The sequence below is a fragment of the Nothobranchius furzeri genome, chromosome 14, assembly GCF_043380555.1.
Source record: "Nothobranchius furzeri strain GRZ-AD chromosome 14, NfurGRZ-RIMD1, whole genome shotgun sequence".
Lineage (NCBI taxonomy): Eukaryota > Metazoa > Chordata > Actinopteri > Cyprinodontiformes > Nothobranchiidae > Nothobranchius > Nothobranchius furzeri.
Genome location: NC_091754.1, coordinates 19,518,043 through 19,534,404, shown reverse-complemented (window position 1 = coordinate 19,534,404; position 16,362 = coordinate 19,518,043). Strand labels below are relative to the sequence as shown.

At 42.3% G+C, this 16,362-nt stretch overlaps 1 protein-coding gene across 1 annotated transcript; it reads left to right on the top strand.

The window, feature by feature from the left end:
- Positions 1-114: 114 nt before the first annotated feature.
- On the top strand, positions 115-16,204 carry ifih1 (interferon induced with helicase C domain 1). Its single transcript, XM_015966573.3, has 17 exons — positions 115-161; positions 235-736; positions 858-1,032; positions 1,219-1,317; positions 1,697-1,747; positions 5,810-6,045; positions 6,484-6,694; positions 8,664-8,881; positions 9,021-9,122; positions 12,614-12,737; positions 12,933-13,148; positions 13,215-13,471; positions 13,544-13,693; positions 15,001-15,162; positions 15,242-15,435; positions 15,528-15,621; positions 15,761-16,204. The coding sequence occupies exons 2-17, from the start codon at positions 245-247 to the stop codon at positions 15,953-15,955; spliced, it is 2,976 nt and encodes a 991-aa protein (XP_015822059.1). The 5' UTR covers positions 115-161; positions 235-244; the 3' UTR covers positions 15,956-16,204.
- The last annotated feature ends 158 nt before the right edge of the window (positions 16,205-16,362 follow it).

The following is a 16,362-nucleotide window of genomic DNA, read 5'->3' as shown; positions in this document are numbered from 1 at the left end:
CAAAAGTAGATTTGCATTTACAGAAGTGTGAGATTCAGATTTTCTGGGACTTGTAAAAATATTGTGTTGCAACAGTGCCACCTAGTGGCATATTTTGGTTTTGATTTCTGCTCAAACGAAAGTGAAACAAAACAGCTGTTTTCCTGGAAAACACGAGGGCGGTAAGTGACCATTTAAGGCGTTCCCCGTGTCTTTAAACCTCTTCATGACTGTAGGTGTGTTGTTCTCGGACAGGTGAGGGATCATGGAGCCTGACAGGGGTGAAGAGCAGCTCGCTGAAAACTTAAGACAGCGACTCCGGATCATGGAGCCTGACAAGGACGAACAGCAAGAGGAGCTCATTAAAACCTTCAGACATAGACTGAAGGAAAAGATATCAGTGGGGCCGGTGCTGAACCATTTATATTTTATTTCACATGAAGATAAGGAGCGGATTTTGCAGAAGCTGAAGACAGAGGGTGATGCATCTGCTGCGAACCAACTTATTGACGTTGTCCTTAAGAAACCACACCCTGAAGGCTGGTTCAGGGCCTTCGTGGACGCTTTAATACATGGAGATTCGAAATACGCTGCTATGGTCTTGGAAGGCTCTCCTAAACCCGAGGAAGAGGAAGAGAATGACTACTGTGTAGCACTTGTGAGGTTACTGGCTCCAAGTCTTGTTCAAATGAAGACAGCTGACGTTTGCTGTGAGTGTTTCTCTCTGGGGCTGCTCGGCCAGGACGACAACGACAAGGTAAGTCCATTCAGTTGTCTGAGTAGCATTTATCTCTTTGGCCACTAGATGGCAGCAGAACGCAGTCTTGGATTCTGTTCAGGTGAATAAATCCACTTATTGTGTCTAAACTTACATCAAGGTTTTAGCTGAAATTGATACTCAAGGACCCGGACGTGGGGCCGGGGAACTTCTGAGGAGAATCGTGAGACGCCCACCTGGATGGTTCTCCACATTTCTACAAGTTCTGAAAAAAACAGAACACTATCCCCTACTTAGAGAACTGACCGGAGACCCACATTGGTGTGAGCAGCAGGGTGAGACTGGAGCACTCATTGATCACGAGACAATTTTTTTGCACACTTTTGGCATCTTTAATTCATCTAAGCAATCAGTATCAATAGCTATTCACATTTTTTATAATGTCAGATAGTTCTATTGTTGTCTTTTGTTAAAGTTTATGTCTTAATATACTCATACCATCTTTAACTATGGACTTGCAGGTCATTCAGGTGCAGCTTCCGGTCAGGAAGCAGTGAGCTGTGACAACACAGTGTCTATGGAGATCAGTGTGACAGAGGAGCCTGATAATGACTCAACAGGTTATAATAATAATAATAATAATAATAGTTGATTTTGTCCATTTTCAGTATTATCATCTTCCACCAGAGGGCAGAAGACACACAATTTAGTTTAGCATGTATTTAAAGATTGATCTCCAGCTGCTTCTGTTGTGCAGAAATCACGCTAAAGTATCCCGTGGTACTGCCTTGTTGGATATTTTAGGATCAGCCTGTGTCTGATTAAAACATTAAGAATGAATACAAATGTATTTTTTGAACAGACAGCACCAAGTTTAGTAGGGCAGGTGGGGGTTCGCGTTTTGTTACATAGCTGTATATAGCAGCATGCAGAGCCCAGAATAAAGTTTAAAATTCAGCCACTTGAGTTTATTTGAACTAAACTTGGTTTATGTTTCAGGTCTGTATGCAAGTGCTGAACCGTCCAAAAGCATAGATGGCTTGCCTCCAGGTGGGATTCATTCACTCTCCATTTCATGGCATTAAGACCCCCAAACTTAGTAATAAAAGAAAATCTGTTTGTTTATCCACACTAAACTACTTGCAAAAACTTTGCTCTTGTTCCAGGAAAATGCAAGATAGTGTTTGTTCAGAATGAAATTAGTTGGAACATTTCTATAGCATCAATAAATAAGTTCCATGTGTTAACCGAGGAACCGCAGAGAGGTCGTAGAGGGCGGAATATGTTGGCGCGTCAAATGAAAACCACATGGTGAATCCATTTTAATGGATCTTTAGGGGAATCTGTGAAGTCCAGCCCTCCACAACACCTCTGGGCTTTTACGTCATAAGTTCATTCCCTTTCCAGCTCCTTAGGGGAGACCGAAGGAGAGGTTAGAAGATCTGATCTCCTGTCAATCACACAAGAATGCTTTTCCTCTGTCTTTAAAGTATTTTTGGACCAACCGGGTTTTGGGAATGTTGCCGGAAAACCATAAAGACACAAGTACACTCCTAAGAAGTTAAATTTGTTTGACAGAGTTATGTCAGCTGGTTCCACTGAAACTGTTGATTTAATTTAAATAATAATAAATATTTTTATGTGTTGGAATGTTAAAAGTACATTTATATTACTCTTACATTCAAAGCAACACTTTATACGTTTTCTGCTTCTCCTATTGGTTGAAAGTCAAAGTCAAATGTATTTATAAAGCACATTTAAAATAGCATGGCAGCCTACCAAAGTGCTGAACTGGAAGGGTAACGAGTCAAAACAGAGAAAAAGATTAAAACACATAACAAACAATAAATAGTAAAACCTCATTTAAATAAGCAATGAGGGGGAAAACTGTCCATGTTAAAGACATACAAACAACCTCAACCATGCGGCGTACTACTGGGTTGAGTATCCCACAGTCAAGGTAGATTAATGGCCCAAAGCCATTTTAAAATGGTGATTTTTCAGGGCAGAGTTAAAACATGCTAGCGAGGGAGTCGGATAGACAGACAGAGGAAGAGCGTTCCATCATTTCAGAGCAGCAAAGCCCGTTCATCACATGATTTATATGGGAGAACAGCAAATGCAGAAGGTAGGGATCTTGTTGGGGCATGCCGGTTTAGCTGTACAGACGGGGGTTGCGGTGCTTGTTTATTGAGGACTTTTAAGTGAAAAGAACTTTGAATTGGATCCTGTAAACAGCAGGCAGCCAATGCAACTGTTCCAGCATGGGGGCGATGTGATTCCTTCTGTTTGAAAGCGGAATGGCATCCGGAGGAAAGAACCCTTCTGCAGCATGCTGTTGCTAGCGCTAACAGTGAGCTAACGCTAACATGAGCTAACTCATTAAATAAGCTATGAAGTAAAAAGATCCACACTTCTGGACAAAACATTGTTACTTACGAGTCCAGTAGCAATAAAGCCAGCTCACCATCAGTCTGTGATTCTGTAGCCTCCTTCAGCTCCCTCAAACGAGTGTAGGCCACATCGATGTTCACCTGGTTTTAGCACTTTGCCTCTCCTCCAAAGACATTACTTTCTTAATTTTACTCCCAGGCTTCGCCGTGATGCCAACAAAGCAAAATTATTGTTTTTTGCTGACTGTCGGTGAACTGAAAAAGCTAACTGCTAGCTTTTACATTAGCTGCTGGCTAAACAGTTCAGATGTTGCCATAAGTAGGTAGAGACTTCCCACTAGTGCACCTACCCTGAACCACAAAACCGGTAAGTGCAGTTTCTGGTCAACAGAGGGCAGCAGAGTGCTGTCCATTGTGAATTTGTTTAATTTTCTGGGTCAAGAACCACTGAAACCAGTTGGAAAACAATGTTTTAACGTGTTACAAACTCTAGGGTTTTGCTTTAGGCAAATAGGTTTAGTTGACATAACTTGTTAAGAAAATTTAACATTTCATTTCTCAGGCTGTAAAACAGGCCGCAGGTAAAACATGAAAGTCACAGGAACATACACTCACCTAAAGGATTATTAGGCACACCATACTAATACGGTGTTTGACCCCCTTTCGCCTTCAGAACTGCCTTAATTCTACGTGGCATTGATTCAACAAGGTGCTGAAAGCATTCTTTAGAAATGTTGGTCCATATTGATAGGATAGCATCTTGCAGTTGATGGAGGTTTGTGGGATGCACATCCAGGGCACGAAGCTCCCTTTCCACCACATCCCAAAGATGCTCTATTGGGTTGAGATCTGGTGACTGTGGGTGCCGTTGTAGTACATTGAATGCATCATCATGTTCAAGAAACCAATTTGAGATGATTGGAGCTTTATGACATGGTGCATTATCCTGCTGGAAGTAGCCATCAGAGGATGGGTACATGGTGGTCATGAAAGGATGGACATGGTCAGAAACAATGCTCAGGTAGCCCGTGGCATTTAATCGATGCCCGATTGGCACGAAGGGGCCTAAAGTGTGCCAAGAAAACATCCCCCCACACCATTACACCACCACCACCAGCCTGCACAGTGATGGATCCATGTTCTCATTCTGTTTACGCCAAATTCTGACTACCATTTGAATGTCTCAACAGAAATCTAGACTCATCAGACCGGGCAACATTTTTCTAATCTTCAACTGTCCAATTTTGGTCAGCTGGTGCAAACTGTAGCCTCTTTTTCCTATTTGTAGTGGAGATGAGTGGTACCCGGTGGGGTCTTCTGCTGTTGTAGTCCATCCGCCTCAAGGTTGTGCGTGTTGTGGCTTCACAAATGCTGTGCTGCATTCCTCGGTTGTAACGAGTGGTTAAGTCAGTCAAAGTTGCTCTTCTATCAGCTGGAATCAGTCGGCCCATTCTCCTCTGACCTCTAGCATCAACAAGGCATTTTCGCCCACAGGACTGCCGCATACTGGATGTTTTTCTCTTTTCACACCATTCTCTGTAAACCCTAGAAATGGTTGTGCGTGAAAATCCCAGTAACTGAGCAGATTGTGAAATATTCAGACCGGCCCGTCTGGCACCAACAACCATGTCATGCTCAAAGTAGCTTAAATCACCTTTCTTTCCCATTCTGACATTCAGTTTGGAGTTCATGAGATTGTCTTGGCCAGGACCACACCCCTAAATGTATTGAAGCAACTGCCATGTGATTGGTTGATTAGATAATTGCATTAAGGAGAAGTTGAACAAGTGCTCCCAATAGTCCTTTAGGTGAGTGAATTTCAGACGCCACCTCATGACTTTACCTCAGGTTTTAGTTTGCTCATGTAAATGGAATTTGGTAAACTGTTGGAGTTGTTTTTGTGATATCCGCCTGCAGAGGAGGTGAAGTTTGAGCAGAACAATCTGAGTGTTCTCAGAAAAGAGCTGGAGTGAGACTCCAAAGAGCTGCCTATTCACCTTTTTAGTAATTACAGTGTCTGGGAACTGCCGGTAAAAGTTTACAGGCCCCCCACAGACCTAATACTTCTTCTTAGTTTAATTACTTTTAAGGCTCTATCTCTCTATCAGGAACGACTTGTGTTTATGTACATGCAATTCCTCCTGCGGCACATCGAGTCTGAACAGGAAAATTAAAAACTGTCTGCACAGAGCTGGAAAAAAAGAACAATTTGTGTGGTTATGAACTCACAGCTGAAGAGGAAGCGTGGAACTGGTAGCAGAAAGTGGGAAATTCGACTGTTTCTACTGAACGCAGACGGGTCGTCCGAGTCAGTGCCTGTCAGCAACTTTAAATCAGAATGAGGTGAAGCATGGTTGTGCTTGGACCATATTGTACCACATGAAGGAAGCGGGAATAGCAGTACAGAGATGACTTAGGTGTATTTTTCCATGCACAATAGTTTTTTTTTTTCTTTTTTTGGTTTGCAAACATTTTATCCGAAGCCCCCATTCCTAAGTTTATATGTACTGTCTAAGACGGAGCTGATCCTCTCAGACTCTGTGGTTTTACTTGGGAATATTCAGAGTTATGTAACTAAAGTTTATGCTTTCCAGGAAAACTTTGTACATTGCATGTCTGCATATTTCTACCTTTCCCAAAACACCCTTAACAGGACATTCCAGCACAGTGTGTGAATGTGGTTTGCTGACATGGATGCAACTTCTGTTCCGCCTTGCAGATTTAAGTTACTCTGAAGCAGCCGCAGAAGCCCCCAGAAGCCCTGAAAAAACAGAAATTGTTCTTCGGGATTATCAGATGGAAGTCGCTAGACCTGCCTTAGAGGGGAAGAACATTATTATATGCCTGCCTACAGGAAGTGGTAAAACCAGAGCAGCGGTGTACATTACCAAGAAACATCTGGACAGCAGGAGGGAGGCGGGGAGCCCAGGGAAGGTGGTTGTCCTGGTGAACAAGGTACTTGAACCCAAAGTTGGTGCATCTGGCCTTTCGTCGTAATACGATCCCTCTCGTGTCCATTTTAAAATGTTCTCTTGCAAATGTAGGTCAGCTCACCACTAATTCTATGTCATGAGGTTTAGATATTCCCGTGCACGCTGTTATTGTTTGGCACAATCCCTTTTGGGGGAAAAAAAAAAGTTGCAGGAGTCTAAAAACTTTCCAACTGGATGGCGTTATAGTGGAGCAATGTTTATTTATTCCTCAAAGCAACTTTACAATTAGTTGGTCGGGTTTGTGCAGAAGAGGGCGTCTCCTCCTTTTGTAAACAAAACAGATTCTTCTGTTTAGCTGTGGTGTTAGCTCTGTGGCAGTGGAACAATGCTTTAAAATCTTAGGAATCCAAAGGATTCTGTTTAAAATAAATTAAATGTCATGTTTCCTTTTGCCCTACAGATTCCTCTCGTGGAGCAGCATTACTCCACTGAGTTTTTGCCTTACTTAAAGCAAACTTACCGAGTGGAGAGAGTCAGTGGAGACTCCCAACTCAAAATCTCTTTCGCCAAGACTGTGCAGAAAAACGACATCATCATTTGCACGGCCCAGATTCTGGAAAACTATTTGGAGCGGGCCGAGAACGGAGAGGATGAAGGGGTGAAGATGAGTGGTATGAGCTCTACGTCATTTTACTGTTTGGGCCCAGAAACTTAACTGTGGGTCTGAAGTTCAGTACGTTTGGTCTCAAACACACAAAAGTTTGAAGATTTGGAGATTTATTCCATGATTTTTGATGTAATTAAATAGGAATGCATTGGGTAGAAAGGGTAGAAAATATTAGATTATAACAGTTTGTATAAAACATTACATGCATACTTTATATGTTATAAGTTTTGGAAGCTGGTAAGACTGGAGAGAGGAAAAGTAAAGAAAAATGAAAGAAAAACAAAGCTACCTGGTCTGAGCTTGGCAAGAAATAAAAACAACGGTTTATGTGAGAAATATCAAATTCAGACTGGATCTGATGAGGTGCAACCATAAATCTCAAGCAGAGATAGACCGATATGGTTTTTCTATTGTCGATACCGACATTTAGAGGTCATTGTAAGCCAGTGGCCGATATATGCTGCCGATTTTTTTGGGGCCGATTTTCATGGTCAGTGTTTAGACGTTTTCCACCTAATCTGTTGGCTAAAATCTCACTAATAAAACAGTTGATGCACAACTTTCAACACGGATCTTAACAAGCTCTTTAATCTTAATTTTTCATCCCTAAAAAGGGTAAAAATCGTCCTGATATATCAGCCGACTGAGATATTGGCCCATCCCTAATCTAAAGTAACGAGTAAAAATGCAGTTAGACCAGCTGGAAAAGGAAAGAAAAAGAAATCAAAACTTAAACATAAAAACAAAACAAGACCAAGCACATCGTCTAAATCCAGCAACACAAACCATTTGGTTTCAACTATATTTTCAGCTGAAATCAGTTTTAAACTAAGATGATTTCAGTTTGAGAAATGATGGAGTTGCTTGATCTTGAGTTTTTGTGTGGGGGTGACTCATTTGTTATCTTCCTATTCAAATAATCCCACCCCGTGAGAATTCTAACCGAGCCAATCAGCGCTGAGTAGCGTATGTCACACACCATAATGCCGAGTTTATCATAAGCATGGTGACTGAAGCGGGGTTCGCTGCGGCTCTTTCCTCTGGTCTAAATGACTTGGACACAACAAGTAGCAGCGCTAAAAGCCTTTCTTCTAAAGAAAGATGTTTGCGCTGTCGTCAGACTCCATTTTTACTACAGCTAAAAAACTACAGCGTCGCTGACATCACACACAGCGACGCTCGGTTTCTCATAAACAACAAAGACAGCGGCAGAGTTCGCTGCGGCTCTTTCCTCTGTTCTAAATGACTCAAATGTCTTTAAAACAACAAGTAGAAGCGCTAAAAAGATTTCTTCTAAAAAAACAAATTTAATAAAAGATATTTTCACCGTTGCCAGATGCCTTTTTTTTTTTTACTACAACTAGAAAACTGCAGCATCGTACGTACCGTACAATCGGGATTTCCGTCTTTTTTCTGATTGGTTATTTTTGAGCTGGCTAGTCCCGCCTCTCATGGTGCTCTTTGCCGAGAGTTACCAGACTCTTTCTCTGTGCAGAATTCAACAGAGGACGAGTCTGGCAGGGCAGGCTACTAAAAACCTGTCCTGGACTCCACTTCCGACACGTTCTGGAATAAAATGCCACCCAGAGGACTCGGAGCAGGATTTCCCCCGACAGGATCCTGTCATGTCTTGTGTTCGCTCCTGTTGGCAGTCACCAGTCCAAGGTGGAATAGCCACCTCAGAGGAGCATATGCTGTTTGTACATTTTTTTTCCCCTCCTCCTGGTTTCCAGGCCACACGTCTGTTCAAGCCATCAGTGTGTGGCTGATCAAATTCACATGAGAGCCTCCATCATAATACATCAAGCTGCCACTCGGCATTCCCTTTCCCTCTTGGGACAAATTTGAATCTCAACGTCAATGACTTGACTAATAGTAACATACGTGCTTGATTGGACTTTTGCAACATGAAAATTGGGTGAAATGATTTTTTTTAAAGCTGAGTTTAAGAATGATTTCATCTTTCTGCGCAGATCTGACCTTAATCATAATAGATGAATGCCACCACACGCAGAAAGGAGGAGTCTACAACCACATAATGATGCGATATTTGATGCAAAAGCACAAGAACTTGAGGCTCAAGAAGGAGCAGAAGAAGACCGTACCCCTCCCACAGATCCTAGGCTTGACTGCCTCACCGGGGGTTGGGGGAGCCAACACAGTGGCGAAGGCTGTGGAGCACATAATGAGAGTAAATACTTACCTTACATTTCTTTCTGGATGTTCAGCCCTATTTATGAACGATTTCTCTCTGTTCATTATCTTGTTCCTCAAACCAAACGTTTTGTGAACTCTACAAATTTTGGACTTTTATTTAATTTTTTTAATAGATTTGTGCAAACTTGGACGCTTCAGAAATCATGACGAGAAGCCAAGAAGAAGACCGGAAGCAACAAAGAAAAACTATTCTGACTGTTGAAAACAAAGCAGAGGTGAATTCACGCAAAACAGTTTTACAATAAATGTCCTCGCATTTTTCATTTAAAGCTGAGGTACGAAGTTTAGATTTTTCAAGTAACTTATAAAATGCTTACACTTGACTATCTGGCCTTGTTCTATGATATAAAGAAGGTCATATTTCATCATTTATATTTTCCCTAAGGCTCTCCTCAGCAAAACAAATCATTTACGCAAGCCAAGAGCGTTGACCAATAGAACTGTGTAGAGGGATCTGTCAGTCATCAAAGATGCACTCCAGTCATCTTAGCACACCAACCTAGCTTAAATGCCAACTCGACCTGCATTGAATCAACTTCTGTCTGTAAACTTGCCCCTTACCCACTCGCATCGGCTCCACACCACTCGGATAGCCCCAGTCAGCTCCATCCTGGCCCAGTTGATTCCACAAATCCTTGTTTAGGAATGCAGTCAGATATGTCCTCAGCTCCTAGGTAATCAACACGATAAGCCCGGGTGGGCTGATTCCACCCACCAACCGGAGGCTTCCCCTAATGGAAGGTGTGAATTAGAGCCAGTTTGTCAGTCAGCACTGGGTGTGTTGGCCCTGGTCAGCCTGAAGCAGACCACCTCTGGGAGAGGGCTGAAAAACAGTCTGGTTGCACCCTGATAGCAGGCAGGCTGTGCTAATGGAGAAACTCTATGCTATCCAGACCATGCAGAGCCGATGCTAGTGTGACAGTGGCACAATTATTAAAAAAAAAAAACACTACAAACAATACATTTTAGTATTTCAAATTGTAGTACATAGTTACAACAAAAGTAATGGCGTAAAAGTTACTTTTTACAGCCGATTTTCATTTAGTTTCAAAATATAACAATTTTGCCCAAAACACATTATCTGAGTTATTTATCTCAATGACAACAAGAAAATATTTGTTTAAGAGTTTCTTTTCAGCTAATTATGCAAAATTATCACAGAGGGCTCCACCCTCAGCAGGGGGGGGGGGGGGGGGCAGAGGGGGGCCCAGGCTTGCTGTGGCATTAATTGCACTAATAGAGCGTCCAAGGAGTCTCCACTTCATTTTTTTCGGTAAGTAAAATTATATTTATGTATTTTAGGTCACTGCCGAGCTGAGCTTAGACTTTAACATGTACTGTTTAACCATGAAATTTAAATGTAATAGGGTAAAACCCAGTGCATTTAACATAATGCTGCACTTCAGAAAATGGGTTGAAATATAACATGTTGGTGGAGCTGGGTTCCGACTATCGGCTTGTGGAGCTCTCGGGAGACCGATGTTTTCCACCCGGAATGCCGGCTGTTTCTCCCTGCAGCCCGGTCCATCTCTGTCTGATCGCGGCTTCTGTGTGCTGCGCGCGGGCTGACGGTTGGTTCTTATGGCAAGCCAGAACCGCCAAAATATGCCACTTCTCTCCGCAGCTCGGCGCATCTGTCTGATCGCGGCTTCTGTCTGCTGTGGCGGGCTGACGGCTTGTGGAGCTCTGGGATGGAAACCTTTCCACCCGGTTCTCCCAGCGGCAGCTCTGCGCAGCAGCGCTTGTCTGCTGTGCGGCTGCCGGCTTGTGGAGGTCTCCGAGACCTCTGTGTTCCACCCGGTTTTACCCAGCGGTCAGCCCGGCGTATCTCTGACTCAGAAGCTCTGGTGTTGTGCACAGTTAACTCCGGTTGTAGCTAGGTTGCTACCTCCGTTAGCTTAGCTCCCACCTCCGCATTAGCTTTGGGTTAGCTTCAGGTTAGCTTGTAGCTAGTTCGACCGGGTGTCGTCAGTTGATCCCAGCCTTACAGCCCCACCCTCAGCTCCTCCTCTCTTCCCTTTTGTGGAGTTGTCTGGGCTTGACGGAACCTGTGACACGGTCAAAATGGCGGTGGTGGCCACCTCCCATTTTAGCAGAAAAACTTGTTATTGGAGTGTATAATGTCGATGGGTGTCCCCCCTAGATCCTCCTGGACCTAGAACCACCTGTTGTAGCGTTAGCAGGGATGTGCTACCATCACAAGGGCCGTATTCCTGACTGTTTTAGATGTTTTTCTACTTGAGCACTGCACATTTGATTAAAATGAAAGTTTAGCAGCTCCTGTAGAACCTGATTAAGGCTGTAGCAAAATGGTTTATGGCTCTTTTATGAAATATGAACCATTCTACATAATAATCTGGAATATTAATTTTAACAAAATTAATAACCAAATTTATAGAGATAAGAAGACTCAAAGGTTGTTTTCATTGATAAACTGACGATCATATCCGTTTGTCTGTGTTTCAGTTCAATGAAGAGACAAGTTTGAAATTTAAGTGTTTTAATTCTTCAATTTAAACTAACGATTAGAAATGACAATCATAGGAAAAATAATCAACATTAGCAACCTTGTTGGACAATCTTTAACAGTTGATATTTTAAGCTTGCACAAATAGACCTTGTGTTGTTTGTGCTAAGATTGAGGATAATGGAATTATGAATGTGTGCATGCAGGTGTCTGAGTTTGCTTCAGGGAGAGAAAAGGTGTCTGAGTGAAAAATGATGGTTTGAATTAAACTTTAGTTCTTATTAGAAAACCAGCATCAGAACGCTATATATCGTGTTCTGCCTCACCGACCTTAGGACCCTCTTTAGATCCGGACCGAAGGAGGATGTTTCTCCAGGTGCCACCTTGGCTGACCGAGAAGACGAAGGTGTGCGACCGTCCAGTCCAGAGTTGACCTCGGTACACTTTGCTGAAGCGTTCGACAGATGCGCTTTCTCAAGTTTAAATTAACTCAGAAATCAAAGACTCTGGGACGAGTCTGCGTTAGCAGTTGCATTTCAGCTATTCTGTCTGGCTTGACAGAAATAGCGGGGGGGGGAAGAGCCGTCAGGGCTCCTTTCCCCGTTGGCGTTTGTTCAGCACGTCCGCTCTCTTTCGTTGTCAATCTCGAACATACTAACTTACCCAAAACCACTTCTCTTCCCAAAGTAAACTTGTGCGTCAGAGCAAATGTGTTTTGGAGTTACTGTGGATACAGACCTGTGTGAGCGAGTGTGAAGGTCATCGCTAAACATCTTTAAAACATTATTTAATTAATTATACTGATTCATTATAGTTCATTATGATTACCCAAAGCATAATAATCATTCATTTGATTAAAATACATTTATAATGAGCAAAGTGATCAAATGGTTATTTAACTTTAATAATGAAGAAAGTTTAAGACTCTGTTATGACTAGGGTGTGTGAGAAGTCCTTCCTCTGGAGATGCAGGTGTTGGATTGTTGTGGAATCTTCAGACTTGCTGTCGGCTCAGGTCTTAATCTGTGGGTGAAAGTTGCTGCGTGACCCAGCTTTGACCCAGCCGGGCAAATACGACCTTTGGCACAGAAAACCCATATTTCCTCACGTTACAGTGCTGAGGAGATAGTTTGGAGACTGAGTTTTTTTTTTATAAAAAAGTTCCCTCTTCCTCTTCTTGATCACGTCACATTACGGACCCTAGCTGTGTGCGTGTGTTCACACAAATATTCCTTTCAGGATCCTTTCGGGGATGTCATTAAGACCATCATGAACGCCATTCACAATGAAGCCAAGCTTAGCCCCATCTGTGACCTGGGCTCGCAGAATTATGAACAGTGGGCTGTTCAGAAAGAACGACAAGGTGAGCGGCATTTTGGGTCATTATGGTTTTTCAAAGGTCCGTTTGGGATTGTGTTCCACCATTATGCAACTCTAACGCTTTCTCTTGCTTCTCCTGTTAAGCCTTTAGACTTGCCCATCATTAGGCCACTTCTACTGATGACAACCATGATGCTTGTTGTAGATTTTAAAATAAAACTGCCTCATTCCATTCTAGCTGCAAAAGAGGAGGACAAGACAGTGCGAGTCTGTGCAGAGTTCCTTCGACGGTACAACGAGGGCCTGATTCTCAGCAACACCATCCGCATGAGCGATGCCCTCAGTTACCTGAACAAATTCCACGAGGAACAAATCAAGAAGAAAACTTCAGTCGATGGGGAGCAGAACATACAGATAACAGATACTGAGAGATTCCTCTTCAAATTGTTTAAAGGTGAAATTGCTTTTTAGGTTATTCAATAAGTCCTTTCCTTTGCTGATTGAAATCTAAATCTCACAGATAAAAAGGAAGAGCTGGAGACATTCTCGAAGAATCCAAAGTATGAAAACGACAGCCTGTCAAAACTAAGGGAACAGATTCTGCGAGAGTTCAGCTCTAGAGGACAGGCCAGAGGAATTATTTTCACTAAAACCCGACACAGTGCCATCACCCTGAGTCAGTGGATTCAAGAAAACCCCAAGTTTGCTGATGTTGAGGTCAAACCTTCACATGTCATTGGAGGAGGAGACCAGAGTGACACCAAACCAATGACTGCTGTAAGTACAATACACAGAAAAGACTTTCCATTTAACTCCACAATGCAAAGCACTTCTCCTTGTGTTCATCAGGCGGAGCAGAAGGACGTGCTGAAAAAATTCAGAGCTGGTGAAGTCAACCTGCTGGTTGCCACCACCGTAGCTGAGGAAGGTTTGGACATACCAGCCTGCAATTTTGTTATCCGATACGGTCTCTCAACCAATGAGATTGCTATGATACAGGTTGGTAAAACTGTTACTCGTATTTTCAGTCTCTAAATATGTGATTCCTTGTTGTGTTTCACCCGGCGCCTCTACCCTTTACCCCCCCCCTTCACATGTGAAAGATCTACAGAGTTCACACCAAAGGCATTTACTCTCCTTCACAAACACAATGTTGTTTATACGGCCAAGAAGGCCGTAAATCAGCCACACTGGATCAAACTCAAAAGGACAAGCAAAAATATAAAATATCACAAATGATGCATAAACAAGATAATGTCTCCCAACCGAGCCCTTCAGTCTGTGTTGATGAATATGCGCCACAAGTTCACTGATCCATTGATCGTGTGCTGGCAGATGGGGGTTTTCTATCTTGACATGGGTTCATTTACGTCTTTTAAGGGCCTTAATTTTTTCTAAAGATGTTTTCAAATCAGCCAGATAAACATTTGGGATGATCGTTTCAGTCTCGCAGGCTCAAGGGCACCAGATTCAGATGAGAAATTGTTTTGGGGCCAGACAGAGAAAATTTTTTCTCTGTCTTAAAGTTCCGTTTGTCCTCAACCTCTCAAAATTCAATAATGGCGTAAATGGTCGGTCTGGTAAAATAGACCATGAAGGTCTGGTAAAATTACTCAGAACTTCAAAGAGTATCAACTCACACACAGTTTAGCATCAAGACACCATGAAAACAGAATGGTCCTATACCCCCTTCAAGAGAAATTTCTCCCAGTTTGGTGCTAAACATAATCGTCTCCAGGAAAACGAGCACCGTTTCATTAGGAAAAGATGGTAGCTGAGCGACTCAGGGAATAAAATATCCAGTTTGGATCCATAACCAAGAAACTTCCCAGACTTTAATCCCATTGAAAGTGTGGTTAATCCTCAAGGGGCAGTGGATAAACAATAATCCTCAAATTCTGACAAACTCCAAACATTACTTGTGCAAGAATGAGCTGCCATCAGTCTGGATTTGGACCAGAAGTTGATCGACAGCATTCCATTTTACATTTGAGAGGTCTTGAAAATAGACAAGCAGAAATTTCAAATATAGATTTCTTTACTCAGCTTGATGTTATTTTCCATAAATGCCTTTGGAACTTCTGAAATATTTGTGATTATAGCTTAATACACCAATGAAACGCCCAACGAAAACTATTAATAACTGACCTCATACTATTCTTTTGAACGTCAGCCTCTTTTGAGTCATAAGCAGACACCCAGAATAACTCATGCATGTGATGTTGATTTAGAGGTTGCTACAGATCCTGTTTAAGGAAGATAATCAGGTTTTATTTTGAATTATTTCATGTTTTCTCCTTTTACAGGCCAAAGGCAGAGGAAGAGCTGACGACAGCTCCTACACTGTGGTGGATGTAAAGAACTCTGGGGTGGCTGAAAGAGAGTGTGTCAACGAGTACCGAGAGGAAATGATGGGAAAAGCCATAAATAAAATCAAAGGTCAGAGTCGAGAAGCTTATCAGAAACAGGTACAGAATAAATATTTTTAATAATGTCTTTTCATTTGAAACGCTCATAATTCTAAGATGTTTTGTCAATTTTCATTAGATGATGGAGTTTCAGCTTCAGGCTATAATGGAGGAGAGAATGAGACAGGTGAAGCGGAAGCAGAAGGCCATCAAGGACGAAAAGCCATCGCATGTAAAGTTCAGCTGTCGAAACTGTGCCAAACCTGTGTGCAGCGGTGAAGACATCCAGATCATTGAAAACATGCACAGAGTCAATGTTACCACACAGTTCAAGTATTAATCATTCACCACTACTTTTTAATAATATTTAGCAACTTTTACTGCATAGTTTGATCATATGTTTTCTAAAAATGTTCTTCGTATAGGGAACTTTTCATTCAGAGAGAAAATGCCACTCTCCAGGAGCGACTTCTGGACTATGAGACCAACGCTGTCATCGCTTGCAAAGACTGTGGCCAGGTATTTCCTGTTTTTAGTTTCTGTTGTAGGAAAAACTAGGGTTAACTCAGAGAAAACTATAAAGACTAAGTCATTTGACTAATGGACTAGTGACACGTGCCTTGTGCACCACATTTGTCTTCTCTAATTGCTGTTGCAGCCATGGGGTTCGGTGATGGTGTACCGTGGGATGGATTTCCCTTGCCTTCATGTGAAAAACTTTGTGGTGAATATCAACGGTAAAAAGATCAGCAATTGCACCAAGTGGAGTGACCTCCCCATCAGGTTTACGGCCTTTGACTACATCGAACATGCCAGCATGATGGCACAGGGCTCAGATGAGGAAATGGGATGAACTACTGGAACATAAAAGCACTTATGTCTGCTGTATTCACTCCTTACCTGCACATCAACTCATAAACAAAATGCAAAGCTTCGTTTAACTGCCAACTTCTGGATGAAATATGTATTTTTTCTGTATTTCGTGTTTCAATAAATTGCACTTTCTTTGTCTATTACACAAAATGCAGTGTTGGTGAACTGGAAAGGACAACTTGATTGTTAATTTTGGAAATAAGTCAATAAAAGTATGCTTTGCAGACAACTGGTTGTTGTCTCATGAGATGGGAGTCAGTGAGCCTGTGATCGCCCCTCAGAGCCCACCTGTCAACTCTCTTGCACACAAACAGGTGCTGTTGACTCTACGTTTAATCCATCCATCAGTGAGTCACTTCTATTGAGGCAGCAGGCGCTATTTTAAGA